We start from the raw sequence: 17,443 nt of genomic DNA on the forward strand, positions 1-17,443 counted from the left end.
GCGAGACTCTGTCTCAAAAAAAAAAAAAAAAAGTCTTAAAAAAAAAAAAAAAGATTCACTATGTTAATAGGGTTATACTGTGGCTTGTGCTTTTTCTAGAGTGTCTGGTAATAGCAGGTCTGCCTGCTGCCTCAGTGATTGACTTGTTATCTTATTGGGAAGTGTCCAAAGCAAGAAATTACTTTTTAGTAGAAGTTGCACATTTGCCGGACGTGGTGGCTCTCACCTGTAATCCTAGCACTCTGGGAGGACGAGGTGGGAGGATCACTCAAGGTCAGTAGTTCGAAACCAGCCTAAGCAAGAGCGAGACCCCATCTCTACTAAAAAAAAAAATAGAACTAAATTAATTGGCCAACTAAAAATATATAGAAAAAATTAGCCGGGCATGGTGGCGCATGCCTGTAGTCCCAGCTACTCGGGCAACTGAGGCAGGAGGATCGCTTGAGCTCACGAGTTTGAGGTTGCTGTGAGCGAGGCTGATGCCACAGCAGTCTAGCTCAGCCAACAAAGTGAGACTCTGTCTGAAAAAAAAAAAAGAAGTTACACATTTATTATCTTCTTCTAGGAGACAGTAAAATTGTCAAGTAGAGGAAGCCTCATTTGTTGCTCTCAGATGTCAGTGGAATACTTGAGCACAGTATATAGAATATGTGCCTCTTAGGAGGGGATATGTAAGTTCTATAATTGACAACTGACATAAGACTAGGGCAAATGTTTTATTCTTTTTCTTTTTTTAATTTTTTTCTTTTTGAGACACAGTCTCACTCTGTTGCCTGGGCTAGAGTGCCATGGCATCAGCCTAGCTCAGAGCAACCTCAAACTCCTGGGCTCAAGTGATGATCCTGTCTCAGCCTCCCAAGTAGCTGGGACTACAGGCATGCGCCACCATGCCTGGCTAAGTTTTTCTATATGTATTTTTAGTTGTCTAGCTAATTTCTTTCTATTTTTTAGTAGAGATGAAGTCTCACTCTTGCTCAGACTGGTCTCGAACTCTTGAACTCAAAGCCATCCCTCTGCCTCAGCCTCCAGAGTGCTAGGATTACAGGCATGAGCCACCACGCCTGGCCTATTCTTTTTCTTAAAGTTTAAGATAAACATAATTTACCTATTGATATAGTAGACTTTTTTTTAACTCAAAATATAATAACTTCAAACAATGTTAGTGATTCTTACTTTCCTTAAAAATTTTCTCAAGACTATTAATCTTCATAAAAAAACAAAGATATCATGTAGGAACCTATCTCACATTGTCTTTCTACTCATTCTGATTATCAGCTCGTTACTTAATGCTATTCTCAGCTCATATGCTGATGATTCCAACTGATTTTTAAAGTAATGTTCTTTATGTTCCACCCATACCTCACTATTAGATCTTTTCTTTTCATAAAAACGTAAAGTGATTGATGATACATAGGAACCTGGTAATGTTTACCTGTAGGGAAGGGAACTTGGTGGCTGGGGGTGGGCCTAGGAAGATGATTTTTTCACTGCATACCCTTTTGTATCTTTTGAATTTTATATCATGGTGAGAAATAAAAATTCCAAACAAAACAAAAAATTAATTGGTTAATAATTACTTAGTCAAAAGTTCATACTCCTTAGCTTGGCAAAGCTTTCGCAGTTTAAGCCCAGTCTACTTTTCTCAATTTATTTTTTTCTCACAAATTCTATATGACTGAAAGGCACACAATTCCTGAAACACTTGTCATATTTTTCTACCTCTTGTCATTGATCATATTAAGCCTCCTCCTAACATAAAGACTTTCCCCTATCTTTTGCTCTCAAAATTTCATTTTTTAAGATATATTCTTCTTTGATTAATTCAACTAGCTGTTGTTTGTGCCTCCTTTACTCTCCTATGCCATTTATTTTGTACCACTCTCCTAAGTTTTCACGTACTTGATTTATTATAAATATGAGTAAATGTCTTATCTCCACCAGAAGGTAGAGGCCTCAAGAACAGGAGATGTATCCTGTATGGTACCTATGACACTGTCAGTTGATGAGTCACAGTCAACTTTATGATTTATGTTCAAAATTTTTGGTATGCATCATAAATTTTTTTAAAGTTAGGCTGAGCGTGGTGGCTCACGCCTGTAATCCTAGCACTCTGGGAGGCTGAGGTGGGTGGATCGTTTGAACTCAGAAGTTCGAGACCAGCCTGAGCCAAGACTGAGACCCTGTCTCTACTAAAACAAAAATAGAAATAAATTAGCTGGACAACTAAAAATATATGTAGAAAAAATTAGCCGGGCACGGTGGCGCATACCTGTAGTCTCAACTACTCGGGAGGCTGAGACAGGAGGATTGCTTGAGCCCAGGAGTTTGAGGTTGCTGTGAGCTAGGTTGATGCCACGGCATTCTAGCCTGGGCAACAGAGTGAGACTCTATCCCTGCTCCGCCCCCCAAAAAAGTTGGAAGAACATTTCTTGGTGTCAAGTTTTTAGAAAAATGGTATTTTTCTTTTCTGAACTATTCTGTATTAATGTAATATACAACTAAACTACCTTTTCCCTCTAAGTATCAAATTATTTTTGTGTTTGTTCCTCTAGGCTACTAGTCAGTGCTTCCCAAGATGGAAAATTAATTATTTGGGATAGCTATACAACAAATAAGGTAGAATTTCTTAATCATTCTTTTAAATAAACTTGTATTTGGTTTGCCATCCTGCAATTCTTTCCTTTATTGCTTCAAACTTTAATTGCCTTCTGAGAAAAATTTATTCTATTTATTTTAATCTAGATCTTTTCCTTTGTCTTAGTGTTTGTCTTTAATATTTGGCCCTTTTTTATTTCCAAAGGCAATTTATTTATTTCAGAAAATATATTTATTTATATACAGAAATATTGATCACTATTTTTTACTTGACTCTCATATTTCAAATTTAAATATTAGGAAAAAGTACCATTTTTACATATAAATGACTTTGTTTTTAAATCCCATTTCTTAATATGACAGTGACTCTAAGATTTTTATTTCTAGTTATGAGTGAGCTAGATGACTAGAGTGAAGCTTTTCTTTGGCCCACTCCAGGCACTGATTTGTGTTTCTGGACTGCTTAGAAGATACAGTAGATTGGGGCAAATTACAAGTTCTTTAGATCTCTCAGTGGTGAAAGACTGTGGATTCTTTTCATACATCCACTGGAAAGAATCCCTGATTTAAAGTATTTTTATTAATATTTTAATTCCTTAGTATTCCCAATATATGTTGAATTTTTCTATCTGACCTTCAAATGATTGATGTTGGGATAACAAAGCACCATACTGTGGTAGATCAATGCAAAACTGTCACCATTGTTTAAGTGAGATCCCAGAATAAGTGCCTATTACTAGAAGGATGGTAATGTCATCCCTTCATGGAAGAACCATCTTAATCAACTCTGATACTTGCTGATTACCTCGCTTTTTATCATTCAGTGTTATGTTGGAGGAAATTCATTTCAGCAGTACTGCAAAAACAAATAATTTTATTAAAATCTTTAACATTTTATACGTAATTTTTCAACTGTCTGCATTAGCATTGAAAACATCCTCATGTATTTCTAAAAAGAGTACTTCCTAACTCTGATTCAATAATACAGAAAAAAATAACAGGCATTTTAATCTACATGAGTATTTTATTTTTCATTGTTCACCTATTCAAGCCATTACATTTTTTATTTGGCTTCTTTTTCGTAGATGTATTTGAGTTTTAGTAATATGTACTTCATTGTAAATAGGTTTACAAAATAAATGTGTGATTTGTAGTGTTTGTTTAGTAATAGTTCCGTGTGGAATGTGTTCTGCAGATGCACGCTATTCCTTTGAGGTCCTCCTGGGTGATGACCTGTGCTTATGCTCCCTCTGGCAACTATGTTGCCTGTGGAGGCCTGGACAACATCTGCTCCATATATAACTTAAAGACCAGAGAGGGGAATGTGCGAGTGAGCCGAGAGTTGCCTGGCCACACAGGTGAGCTTCACTAAGCATCATTCTTTAGTGAAGGAGTCAAACCTAGCTCTTTCTGTAGAATGCGCTGATCCAAGGGCAAGTGACAAATTATGCTCAGCTGGCTAAAGGATGAATAACAATTGGGTGAGAGTAGAAATTACTATGAATTAGGAAAACATTAACTTTTTATAATCATACATGCAATGACTGCAATTTTATTTTTCTTTCAAAAATAGCAGTATTGTTTTTGTAAAAATTATAAATTTACTGCCAAAAATTCAAACTAATGAAAAATACAAAAAGAAAGCAAATATAATTTTCTCTGTTTTCTACTGTATAACAGGGCTTGTGGCATCTATACTCAATTATATAATTGAAAGTAGGCACTAAGGCACATTAATGAAGTATTTTTCACCATGTTAGTGCATTGCTTTATCTGCCAGTATGCACACCATAGTTTAGTAGAGTCATATTTGGTTAGCAGTGTTAGTTAGGAATTTGTTGCCATTCATCTGTTGTCTGCCCATTGGAACTTTTGCCAGTCCTGTTTGACCATGCTTTCACCAAAATCTCTAGAATGGTGTTTCCCTGCCATTTCCATATTTGGAAACACTGATGAATGCTAATGTCATATCTTTATTTAATGTCAATTAGATGTCATATCTTTCATAAAGCCTTCATTGATATTCTTCTAATTTCTCACAATATTTTAAAATTATTTCTTAAAGGTGCTTAACACAGTTGGCCATAGATTATATTAATAGTTATTTGTGTAAAGGATTATCTTCCCTCACTAGGTAATTTTCTTAGAGGGCTGTGTCTTACTCAGCTTTCTAACTTTCAGAGTGCCCAGAACAATGTCATTGACACATTAAATGCCTGAGAAGGTTTGTTGATAAAATTTACTTGTAGACAGCACAGAGTTTGAAGTAAGTAAAAGTAGAACTGTAGACTATACTGACAAGCCCACTTGTTGTCCAGGCATTATATTTTTGAAGATATATATTACTGTTTTATATGGTAACTGGAGTCATTCAGTCAATGATAACCTAAAATTTGCTTCTGTCTGTGCTGTAGGCTACTTGTCCTGCTGTCGTTTTTTAGATGACAGCCAAATTGTTACAAGTTCAGGAGATACAACTTGGTAAGTTTACTCCAGAAAAACACTAATTTGGGGTCTGAAATAATAGGAGCTAATGCGTGAAGAGATAATAGTCATGAAATATTTTATTTATTTTTAATTGTAGTGCTTTATGGGACATCGAAACTGCCCAGCAGACCACCACATTCACTGGGCATTCTGGAGATGTGATGAGTCTCTCTCTGAGTCCTGACATGAGGACTTTTGTTTCTGGTGCTTGTGATGCCTCTTCCAAGTTATGGGATATTCGAGATGGAATGTGTAGACAGTCTTTCACAGGACACGTCTCAGATATTAATGCTGTCAGTGTAAGTGAATAGGATCTTCACAGAAAATGTATTCTGCCTTTAAAGTGTTGAACTCTGGGGTGGGCGTGGTGGCTCACACCTATAATACTAGCAGTAGCACTCTGGGAGGCCAAGGTGGGAGGATCGTTTGAGCTCAGGAGTTCCAGACCAACCTGAGCAAGAGTGAGACCCTGTCTCTACTGAAAATAGAAAGAAATTAACTAGACAACTAAAAATATTTATAGAAAAAATTAGCCGGGCTTGCTGGTGCATTACTATGGTCCCAGCTACTTGGGAGGCTGAGGCAGCAGGATTGCTTAAGCCCAGGAGTTTGAGGTTGCTGAGAGCTAGGCTGATGCCACAGTACTGTAGCCCAGGCAACAGAGCAAGACTCTGTCTCCAAAAAAAAAAAAGTCAATGTTGAGTAGTGCCAGTATCTGAGAAGAGGTATCCACAAACTAATCATTCACAGTTTTCTTTATTACTTAGCCTAATCGGAATGTTTTAAATTTATTTATGTTCTATTTATTTATTTATTATAATGGGATTTTGAATATTTCTTTAAGAATACTTATGTAAGCTGGCACAGTAGCACATGCCTGTAGTCCCAGCTATTAAGGAAGCTGAAGCTGGAGGATTGCTTGAGCCCGGAGTTAGAGGCTGTAATGTGTGAGGATTGTGCCTGTGAATAGTCACTGTATCCAGCCGGGGCAACATAGCAAAACCCCATCTCTAAAAAACAAAAAGAAAAAATATGAATATGTATGTATATACCCACATACATACACATTCTATAAATAGTAATATTTGACTTAAATGTTTTAATAAGAAATATAGGACACCAGAGGCAGTATTTGTTGAATACTTGCTATGTGCTAAATAATGAGCTATATACTTTGCATCTGTTATTTTATTCAATCCTGACCAACACTCTGAAACTAAGGCCCAGAGTATTTAAGACTCTTAAATGTCCAACATCACTTACCTGGTAAGTAGCCTCGTTGGAATTTGCATCAAGATCTGTCTTACCCTAGAGTCTATTACTACACTGCCTCTCATTTTTATTTACATCAATGGAATAAATGTTTGTTGCTTTTCTTTATAGTTTTTTCCAAATGGATATGCCTTTGCCACTGGCTCTGATGATGCCACTTGCCGGCTCTTTGACCTTCGTGCAGACCAAGAGTTGCTGTTGTATTCTCATGACAATATCATCTGTGGAATCACTTCTGTAGCCTTCTCAAAAAGTGGGCGCCTCCTACTAGCTGGTTATGATGACTTTAACTGTAACGTATGGGACACGCTAAAAGGAGATCGTGCAGGTTTGTAAATGAGTCCATATTAAGTTATGATTTTCAGGAAGCATGACGTGGTTCCCCTTAGTAGTTTTCTAGGCTTCCACAGACAGCCTGGAGCTGTGGAAAATGGTAACTCAGAGGTTCTCATTCCTGTTCATTGTTGTTACCCTTTGAGTGCAGTCGTAGTCCATAAACTATTTATATTTTTGTTTTCTGAAGTAACATTTAGTTCTATAATATGTTCTTGTTTTTTGGTAAGTTTCAGTATTAAAGATGAATAGTGAATATGATTCAATTTGGTCTTGTATGAATCACAGGTTTTTTCTTAACCTGTAACTTGTAAGCGCCGTGGATTGTCTTCCTTCTGGAGCAGCCCTTCCTTCTCAGCAGCCCTGAGCAACAGGACACAGGCCCATTGTCTTTCCTCAGCCTCATTCTCTGAGTGCTCCCTTGAGGTTCCACAAGGTTAGAATACACAGTAAGCCATACTGGGGACTGTCATTAATAACACATGACATCCTTGTTAGTATAGTGCATAGATGATAGATAGATAGATAGATAGATAGATAGATAGATAGATAGATAGATAGATAGATAAAATTACATTGAGTGATTTTTAAAAATTTTTAAAAATCAAAATTATACTCAATATTACACTTAAAGGAATCAAATAGTTCTATTGGCTTGTTACCAAAACACAGCAATCCTTTGATCCCAACTTAATACTTTTGGCTCCCCAATACTTGTCGCTCCCCAAAGCAGCTGCTTTTAACTTTTTTTTTTAATTTACATTAAAATTTTTTTTTTCTTTTTTATTTTTCTTAGATTAATGAAAACACTCTTCAAACTCAAGCTTATAACTTTTAAGTATTTCCTTTTATGTCTCTAAATAACATGCCAGTATTGTGGCTACTTGATTTTATTTGTTCAGTTTAGGCCTTATCTGTTGTTGACCTGTTATCACAGAGGGTGAGGGTTTGGTTTTACAGCCCTGCCCCCACCACAGCCACATCCTTCCTGTCCAGTTTTCCCCATGTAGTAAACTTTGTTGAGAACAACATTTGGTGTTTACATAATGGTGGCCTTTTAAGGAGTATTTACTGCTGAGCCATGAGGTACACTGTGACTTCTTTTGCCGTGTGCCTTTTTTGTGTTCTCTAAAGTTTTTGGTTTACAGTCTCAGTTTTGATGTACTTCTCACTGATGAAGCCTCAGACTTTCTGCCAGTTTCCGTATGTCTTGGAGTGGATCCCTTGTCATCCATGGTGCTGGGATGCAGTGGGCCTTTTTGATCTGGAAACTCATGCACTGTAGTACTAGGAATTTGGGGGGGCTTGTTGGATTATATTTCTTCTCCATTATTATCATTCCTTCTTTCTAGAACTCCCTAATGAGAGTTGATGTTAGACCTCCTGGACTGGTCCTTTTACTTTTTACTCTTATGTTTACCTTTTACTCTTATGTTTTCCATTTCCAACCTTTTTTTTCCCCCTTATATTCCAGGAGAAATCCTCATCTATTCTTTCAGCCCTTCTATTAAATTTTGGTTTTCATTTGTGCTATCATTTTTTAATTTTGAGAGCTAATTTGGTCTCTATTTTTTTGTGGCACTCTTTTTTATTTTTCAATAATGAAGTCTTTTGTTTCTCTGATGTTAGTAGTGAAAGAATTATTTTTTAGTTTTCTTTTTCAAGCATAGACTTTTATGTTTCCAAGTTGCTTTTCCCCTTCATCTTTTTAGTCCCCTGTCCTTATTTTTAGAATATTTCCTTAAAAGTTTGGTGATTCTAAGTTTCTTATTCATACTTGAGGGAGGCACCAGAAGTGTGTGAAGCTCTGTGCACATGGTTGATGTATTGACTGTAGGCCTCACTGAAGGGAGATCTGGCCAGGCTTCCACTGGGAACCTCTGGTATATCTTACGGCCTTTTTGTCTTGGGCTAGCCATGTTCCCCTGAACAGATCTTCACTCTGCTACCTGAAGTGTATAATAAGCTGGTTGACAGTTTCAGGGCCCATTTCAAGAGGAAAACCAGGGGCCATAACAATTAGCAAGTAAACTTTCTTTATTCCTCATTTTCCTCACAGTTTTACCGATCTCAGCTGTGCCTATTTTCCTCCAGTCAAGAGACCCTGTTTTTCCAACAGATCAGAATCCATAAAAAAAAAAAAAAGAGAGACCCTGTTTTACCCCCTCCAAGGAATGTGTCTCTAATCTTTAGGCCACAGTGCAGGATGATAAGTCACCTGACTCTGCGGAGTGAAGGAAGAAGATACCTGGGAGAGTCATACTGACTCATAAGCACTTTCTCATGCAATCTTATTTTACCCTATCTTTGCCACTACCTGGTTCCAGAGATACCTGGTTCCTCTAGTAGGGACACATTTGGAGGTTCTGCAGTATAATTGTTTCTTGGCTTACAAGATCATTCATTTTGAACTCAGCATTTTGGAGTTCACTAACACAGTTGCCACCATCCAGCTTACAAAATTTTGTTGCCATTGCTTGCTCTCATCTTCTCACTGTCCTTGTGAATTTATGGCCTTACCCTTTTAAACCCCTGGACAGTTCTTGTGGTTTCTGAGGGAGGACAGGCAGTGTCAACATTCCCAGGAATAATTTTCTATACCCTCTCTTAAGAAACTGCATGGTTCAGTTTTACACTTTGCAAGTAGATTTTTGGAAATATTCTGTTGCCCAAAGCCAAATATTTTTTAAAATATTAGGTGTTTTGCCTGGATTGAATAACTAGTATGCATAACACAATAAAATGTGTTTTGCACATTTTTAACATTTCCCTATTTTCGTTTCACTGCTGCATACAGCTGGTTTTAAGTTGGCTCAACTGGGACTTTCACCTTAAACTGAATTCTGATTCGTGAATTGCTCATTCATTCTCCTACCCAGTATTTCTTGGACTATTTAGCCATAGTGTTCATTTTTTGTTATTTCAACCAATAATGGTAAATTTGCCCATTGTCAATCTGCCATATTGGAAATACTGCAGAAGATATTAAGAGTTAGATGAGATGAACTTTTCTATTCCTGAGATAGAGTGAAAATGATATGCTTATCACATATATAGAGATAATGCAAATTCAAACACAGTATATTAAAAAATATTTTGAGAATTTGATATTCTCCAGTTTTTCTTTTTAATCTTTATATTTCTCATTTTCCTCCAAAATATTGAAATATCTCATATTATCCTATGTGGTAATCAGGATGTCAAGTTTAACTTTAATATGCAAAGAAACTAAACTTAGATAAGTTTGATGGTTTCACAAAGCTGTTATATAATAAACAACAACATCCCAGTTTTTCTTAGTTAATAGAAATAAGTAAATTATGTTGGTATTTTTGGAAGTGGTGATATAAGACAACTTCACTCTTCTTTGTTGTTTTTGTTGCCGGGCATGGTGGCTCATACATGTAATCCTAGCACTCTGGGAGGCTGAGGCGGGAGGATTGCTCGAGGTCAGTAGTTCGAGACCAGCCTGAGCAAGAGCGAGACCCCATCTCTACTAAAAAAATAGAAAGAAATTAATTGATCAACTAAAAATATAGAAAAAATTTAGCCAGGCATGGCGGCGCATGCCTGTAGTCCCAGCTACTCGGGAGGCTGAGGCAGCAGGATTGCTTGAGCCCAGGAGTTTGAGGTTGCTGTGAGCTAGGCTAACACCATGGCACTCTAGCCCCGTCAACAGAGAGAGACTCTGTCTCAAAAAAAAAAAAAATATATTTTTGTTGAAAATAGCATAGCTCAGTAGCAAAATCTGGAATATCGTGAACTTATCAGAGTTATGGAATAAATGTCAACATCTGTTTCCTAGATAAAACAAAACTTAATTATAAAATTATTTTTCAAAAATTAAAAACAGGCCGGGCGCGGTGGCTCACGCCTGTAATCCTAGCTCTCTGGGAGGCCGAGGTGGGCGGATCGTTTGAGCTCAGGAGTTCGAAACCAACCTGAGCAAGAGCGAGACCCTGACTCTACTATAAATAGAAAGAAATTAATTGGCCAGCTAATATATATAGAAAAAATTAAGGCCGAGGCGGGCGGATTGCTCGAGGTCAGGAGTTCGAAACCAGCCTGAGCAACAGCGAGACCCCGTCTCTACTATAAATAGAAAGAAATTAATTGGCCAACTAATATATACAAAAAATTAGCCAGGCATGGTGGCGAATGCCTGTAGTCCCAGCTACTTGGGAGGCTGAGGCAGGAGGATTGCTTGAGCCAGGAGTTTGAGGTTGCTGTGAGCTAGGCTGACGCCACAGCACTCACTCTAGCCTGGGCAACAGAGTGAGACTCTGTCTCAAAAAAAAAAAAAAATTAGCTGGGCATGATGGCGCATGCCTGTAGTCCCAGCTACTCGGGAGGCTGAGGCAGAAGGATTGCTTGAGCCCAGGAGTTTGAGGTTGCTGTGAGCTATGCTGATGCCACGGCACTCCTAGCCTGGGCAACAAAGTGAGACTCTGTCTCAAAAAAAAAAAAAAAAAAAAAATTAAAAACAAATTGATGTGCATGTCAAAAATTCAAGTAATTCAAAAAGGTGTCTTTTATCTACATGTCCAACATACCCCTTACCACTCGGAAGAACCTGTTAGTTTTTAATTTTTGCTGCTTTTTAAATTTAATTATTTTTACTGATGAGCTATCAAACTGAACTGTTAAAGTACCCTTCTAGATATTTATACATATACTTCTTTAATATTAAAACTCTATAATTGCTAACTTTATACTGAATTTTTTTTTCAGGTGTCCTTGCTGGTCATGACAACCGTGTCAGCTGCTTAGGTGTAACTGACGATGGCATGGCTGTGGCTACAGGCTCTTGGGACAGTTTTCTTAGAATCTGGAATTAAGAGTGTCATACATATTTTCTGTTCTCCATTGGTATCTGGAGAAATCAATGTTACAGCCTATAGCTGTGAAAAAATTCTACCTTATATTTGCAGGTGAAGATTTTTCTATTGAGATTATTATATACAAAAAGAAGCTTTCAGTAAACTACAAAAAAAGTGGGGGAAAAAAAAAACACAAAACAAGGCAAAAGTGCCTGGTGAGATTAATAGGACCAGTGTATTAATCTGAGGAGTTGCGTTAATTTAACCTTGATGAATTATTGCGTGTACTCAAAGTCTAATTATTTTCTTTGTGTAGAACAGAATGTACGTATTATAGCAGCTTGTAACTGTGTTCGTTTGAATTTTTTAAGGACTACATTTTTAACTTTGTATACACAAGAAATGTCATATTTTTGAGTTTTGTAATGGAAGAACCAGGCAGAGTAGTGGATGGAAACAGTCTTCTGTGTGTGTGTACTTATGCTTCAAGAAAGTCCCCTTGAATTCTGACATTCCTTTTAATCTAAAGGAGATCCTTATGACTTTAATGTTTAAGACTGTTGACAGGCTACGTGCCTCTGAGGCAACTCATTAGTCTCTCATACATCCTTTGCCATAATGTCAATCTAAATAAGTGCTCATTTTCAGTCCTTGGAGGGGACAATAATCTAAAGAGCAGGGATTAGAAATGTCACTCTGATATATTAGACATACATAAGGAACTTCATTAGAATTTATCATATTCATAAAAAGTAGATAATAATAGCATTTAAATGATTCTTGGTATTTTAAAAGCCTGGTTTTGATCAATTGACACTTTTGGTAGCCCTTTAAATAGTTGGACTTTCCTATTGATTTCATATTCTAGAACTAAGTTTATGAGTATACTCATATTTCAGAAGTTAGATAAACGTTTGGATTGACCCTGCATCTGAAGAATTTTCCGCAGTGTTCTCTATCAGTTTATACTAGATAGAAAATATAGTGTGACAGTGTTACATTTTGAAAGAAGTAAAATCTAACTAATCACTAGTACTGATTTGTTGCAATTGTAATAAGGTGGCTTTATGGGTTTTATGTTCATGTAATATAAAATCTGAGTTGATGTAAAATATATGCCTTCAAATTTCTTAAAATGAAACATTTAATCTTTTTGTTCTTCTGTAATTTTCTTCCCTTAGCACAAAATACTGGGTTCTAAAGTGGTTTTGCTTCAAAGAATGAGTAGATCTAAGTGATTCCACTTTAAAAACAAAAGAAAAATTCCTAAAGCAGTTCTTAAAGGAGTCAGAGGAATATATTAGCAATTCCTCTACTTGTCAATGGTATAATAATGTGTCTGTTACGAGAATGCCCCCCATTCCCCCCCATTAAACAAAGATAGTTTCCCTCTTGGATTTTCCCTTACAAATGAATCTAAAAACAATAGAAGATTGTTAGTCTTGCTTAAAATGGTGAAGTCATGGGTTATTCTACTATATAGAGTGCATCATGTTTTGTAACTTAGTAAGTTGCTCTTCAGATAGGTCTGTTTTTTTGTTGTTTTGGGGGCACATTTTTGTTTTTTTAAGACAGAGTCTCACTCAGTCCCCCAGGCTAGAATGCTATGGCATCATCGGCTCACAGCAACCTCAAATTCCTGGGCTCAAGCAATCCTCCTGCCTCAGCCTCCCAAGTAGCTGGGACGACAGGCATGTGCCACCATGCCCGGCTCATTTTTTCTATATATATTAGTTGGCCAATTAATTTCTATTTTTTTTAGTAGGGACAGGGTCTCGCTCTTGCTCAGGCTGGTTTCGAACTCCTGACCTTGAGCAATCTGCCTGCCTCGGCCTCCCAGAGTGCTAGGATTACAGCGTGAGCCACCGCGCCTGTGTTAACTTTTGATCACTGTAACTCTAACCTAAATACTCCCAAATTTTACCTGTAAATTTTCACTTTTGTGACTGTACTAATACGTAATGAAGTCAGTATCAGTTTTATTAAAGGTGAGTTGACAATTAGAATAAAAAGGATAAAAGCAAATTAAGATAGAGGACCAAAACAAAATATTATAATGGCAGTTATGAATGTATTTTTGTATTTTGGTTAAGATTTCTGTGAACTTTTTGCTATTAATGTTTATTTGTGGGCTATTTATATCACTTCATAAAGAGCAGCTCTTTGAGATAAGGCAAAATTTTTTTAAAGGAACATATTCATTTCCAAAATAGTGGGGGGATTGAAGTTTGCCATGTAGTTCACCAAATTCATTCTAAAATACTGTTCAAGAAAGCACTTCTATGTATAAAATAATCTCATATATATGAGAGCATCGCTTCTACTTAAAAGTTATTGTAGTAACAAGATACTTTAGTCAGAGAGACATACAGACCACAAGAATTATATGGTCTTAACATATTTTAAAATGACATTTTCATGTTATTAAAGATTGTGTGGAAGAGTTTAAAGCAATTCCCCTAATTAAATATGTACTAGGCAACTGAAAACCTCTATTGAACACTTGTGGCTAATTAAACATATGACCAAATAGTGACAAGTAACTTCACTACCACATTAATTAACTAACTGGTTAATTCTTTGCTTTCTGGTGATAGCAGTTCCACTTACTAAATATACTTAATTTACTTGCAGTTTGAATTGAGCTGATTGTCTATTTAATTCTGTTATTGTGCATAAGACTTCCTAAAATCAGTAAGAGTATATAATTTGTAGAGACGTTATGTAGTTTGGATCTTAGTTTTTCAAGGCTAAAAAATATGGCTGGATTTGGTTTTAAAGAATTTGTATCATCAAAAATGTTACATGTATTTGGTCTCAATTAATTTTTCTTCTTTATAAGGAATAGTTTAACATAATGTGCCTCAGCAGGTTGACCTGTAGACTATAGCACATTAGAAAGAGTAGTTTTTTGAGACCTGGCAAGAATATTTCAGTGTTACATATTTTTTTCTAAAATGTGATCACCATGTGGTTTAGCAAATCAACCCAGAAACCCACTCAAGAAAGCAATTCTTGAGTAGGTGCCATGGCTCACACCCTGTAATCCTAGCACTTTGGGAAGCCGAGGCAGGAGGATCACTTGAGCCTAGGAGGTTGAGGTTGCAGTGAGTTGTGATGACACCACTGCGCTCTACCAAAGGTGACAGAACAGAGACCCTGTTTCAAAGAAAAAAAGAAAGCAATTCTTGCTATCAACAAGGGTATCTCCTCCACTTGAATGGACAGGTCTCATTTTCGGTAGCTATACTGTTAGAGATTTCGACTGAACATCCAAGGTTCCTCCCTAGCTTAAATTTTTATCTTATTATTTATTATTATTTTTTTCAAGCGTGAAAAGAAGTTTCTTGAGGAAGGACAAGATAGGTTCACAAAGCAAGAGCAAGATCCCCAACTTAAATTTTCAACTGTGATTAAACTTAAACCATATTGAATTTCATCTTCACACAGAGATTTGTACTCAATATCTCAAGAGCAAGAGAGAAATTACCTACATTTTAATTTAGACTCAGGTGAACTGACTATTGCATGATGATCATATCCATGAAATAATGGATTTAGGTGATTCCAGAATGTTAAGGAATTTTAAAGTTAACCTATTAAAAGAGAAGTGGATCTTGACTTCTCCAGCTGAGAAAATGAAACTTTTATTATTGCTTAAAATCATTGTGCCAATATTATACAACTGAGCTCCTCAGACACTTTTGATATTTTAGATTTAATAATAAGACCTTAAGTGTTTTGAAATGTTCAGGGAAATTTATGCTTTGATGTGAATGTCTCAGATATCAAATTATAATGTAGTTTTGAACACTTATGGCTCATTGTTGATGTGTTAAACTTAGGGAAACTGATTAAACAGTCCCTCCAGTGGGATTGCATTATTTTAACAGTAAAGATGTTCTCAAATCTTCAGAGTCAGGCTTTTAAAAAAATTTTTTTTAATTAAGTACTATGTTCAACTTCTTTCTCTTTTGCCATTGTGGGAAGCAAACATTTAATTTTTGCTTTAATTTCTTAACTCTTCTTAGAATTTTTTTAAAGACACCCACAGGTTAGACCATCTTTCTTATAGATAAAATAGCACAATGAATAAAATTGTTCTTTTATTTTTATTTTTTTTAGAGATAAGAGTCTCACTCTGTCACCCAGGTGGAGTGGGATGGCACATTTTATAGCTCACTGCAGCCTGCAGCTTTTGAGCTCAAATGATCCTCCAGACCCAGCATGCCAGTTAGCTAGGATTACAGGCACATGCCCCTATACCCATCTAATTATTTTTTGGGGGGAAGGAGTCTCAGTATGTTGCTCAGGCTGGTCTCAAATTCCCGGGCTTAAGCAATACTCCTGCCTCAGCCTCCCAAAATGCTTAGATTATAGGCATGAGCCCTGTGCCCAGCCAAAATTGCTATTTTGAATCCGACTAAGTAGAATGTGAAGTATACTTCAGATTTACTAGTTTTCCTTCTATTGTTCATTTTGAATTGCCTCCCTCACATTCAGTGTATATTTTAAAATACTGGTTACAATAATAGGGATTCATTAAAATGGTTTATAGTAGAATGTCTAAGCTATCATTTTGTTTAAAAAGTAATTTATTAATCACAAATTGATGGTACACCTTGTGTTTAGGAAACATTTGCATGTTGGTAAAATTTCCTGCGTCTGTTTTCCTAAATCTAATTACTGATTTTGTAAAAAGTAGTTACAATGCAGCATTATGGAAAAAAACTTATGTTTCAACTGGTGTTAAATGTACCCAATAAAATCTTACATCATATAGTATTTATTTCTTCATTACTAGAACTTCAGTGATGATATACTTGGTAGATATTTCAGACCTTTTCTGTCTTTTACACAATGGTGCTCTATCCTATTTTCTTTTCAAAGAAGCATCTGGATACTTGTATTTGCATTTTCTTATCCAAAGGCTTTCACATCTAAGTGTGTTTTTAAAGTTGATTAAAATATTTTTCTGCTAAAGCATTCTGAAAATGTTTTCCTTCACCTAGAATGGTTTCTACATACTTCTGGCAAATTGACTGTGAATGTTAGTGGTATGTCTAATGATGGGAAAGATAAACGTGCTCTTACAAGTTTTAAACCATATAAACAAACTATGGACTTGTACCATGATTTAACAGTATTCTTGGATCTTTCTTACAGTGATTCATTTCTTTGTGTGTACAGTGGCTTTGTGAAATCATGTTGCCGTGAATTGATATTGTAATCAATAAAGTGCTTTTAACCAGCTTTCACTGAACCAGTTTTCAGTAGGATTTATTTTTTAAATCAAGTCCTAGAATGCAACTCTAAGGCCAAGATTTCATGCTCAGCCCAAGTTCTTGATCTAAACATTGGTAAATTTTTTCTCATGAAAAATGGGATGTTAGGACTTCCATGGATTTGATAAAAAAAAAAAAAATTGGGATGCAGAAGCAAACAGGAAATCAGAGTGCTACTGATCTATCCTTTAGTGTATTTGGTTTTGTTTTGTTTTTTTGAGAGAGTATCCCTCTGTCACCCAAGCTAGAGTGCAATGGCATCATCTTAGCTCACAGCAACCTCAAACCCCTGGACTCAAGCGATCTCCCAGCCTCAGCCTCCCGAGTAGCTGGGACTACAGGCACGTACCTTGATGCCCAGCTAATTTTTCTATTTTTGGTGGAAATAATGGGATCTTACTCTTGCTCAGGCTGGTCTTGAACTCCTGACCTCAAAGCCATCCACCTAAGCCACCCAGAGTTCTAGGGTTACAGGCGTGAGCCACTGTGCTGGGCCCCTATGCTTCTAGCTTATAGGTAAAAGGCTACAGATTTTTATTAAAACACATGTTGTTCATCCCCCATATGTAAATCCCTTGGGATAATTTAGCTGTCTTTTGTATAATTTTTAAATAAACAATTCTGTTTATAGTATTGATAAAAAAGCACCTT

The 17,443-nt window shown here is 36.4% G+C and overlaps 1 protein-coding gene across 1 annotated transcript in view; it reads left to right on the plus strand.

Annotated features, from left to right (window-relative positions):
* GNB4 (G protein subunit beta 4) overlaps nt 1-16,770 on the plus strand; it is a 53,784-nt gene extending 37,014 nt beyond the window's left edge. The window contains exons 5-10 of the mRNA XM_012737009.2: nt 2,553-2,616; nt 3,791-3,953; nt 5,010-5,076; nt 5,180-5,381; nt 6,466-6,682; nt 11,419-16,770. Of these exons, the coding sequence (XP_012592463.1) occupies nt 2,553-2,616; nt 3,791-3,953; nt 5,010-5,076; nt 5,180-5,381; nt 6,466-6,682; nt 11,419-11,525 (820 nt within the window). The 3' untranslated portion in view covers nt 11,526-16,770. The remainder of the gene's footprint in view (nt 1-2,552; nt 2,617-3,790; nt 3,954-5,009; nt 5,077-5,179; nt 5,382-6,465; nt 6,683-11,418) is intronic.
* Nucleotides 16,771-17,443: the final 673 nt, after the last annotated feature.

Source organism: Microcebus murinus, chromosome 1 (genome assembly GCF_040939455.1).
Source record: "Microcebus murinus isolate Inina chromosome 1, M.murinus_Inina_mat1.0, whole genome shotgun sequence".
NCBI classification, from domain to species: Eukaryota; Metazoa; Chordata; class Mammalia; order Primates; family Cheirogaleidae; genus Microcebus; species Microcebus murinus.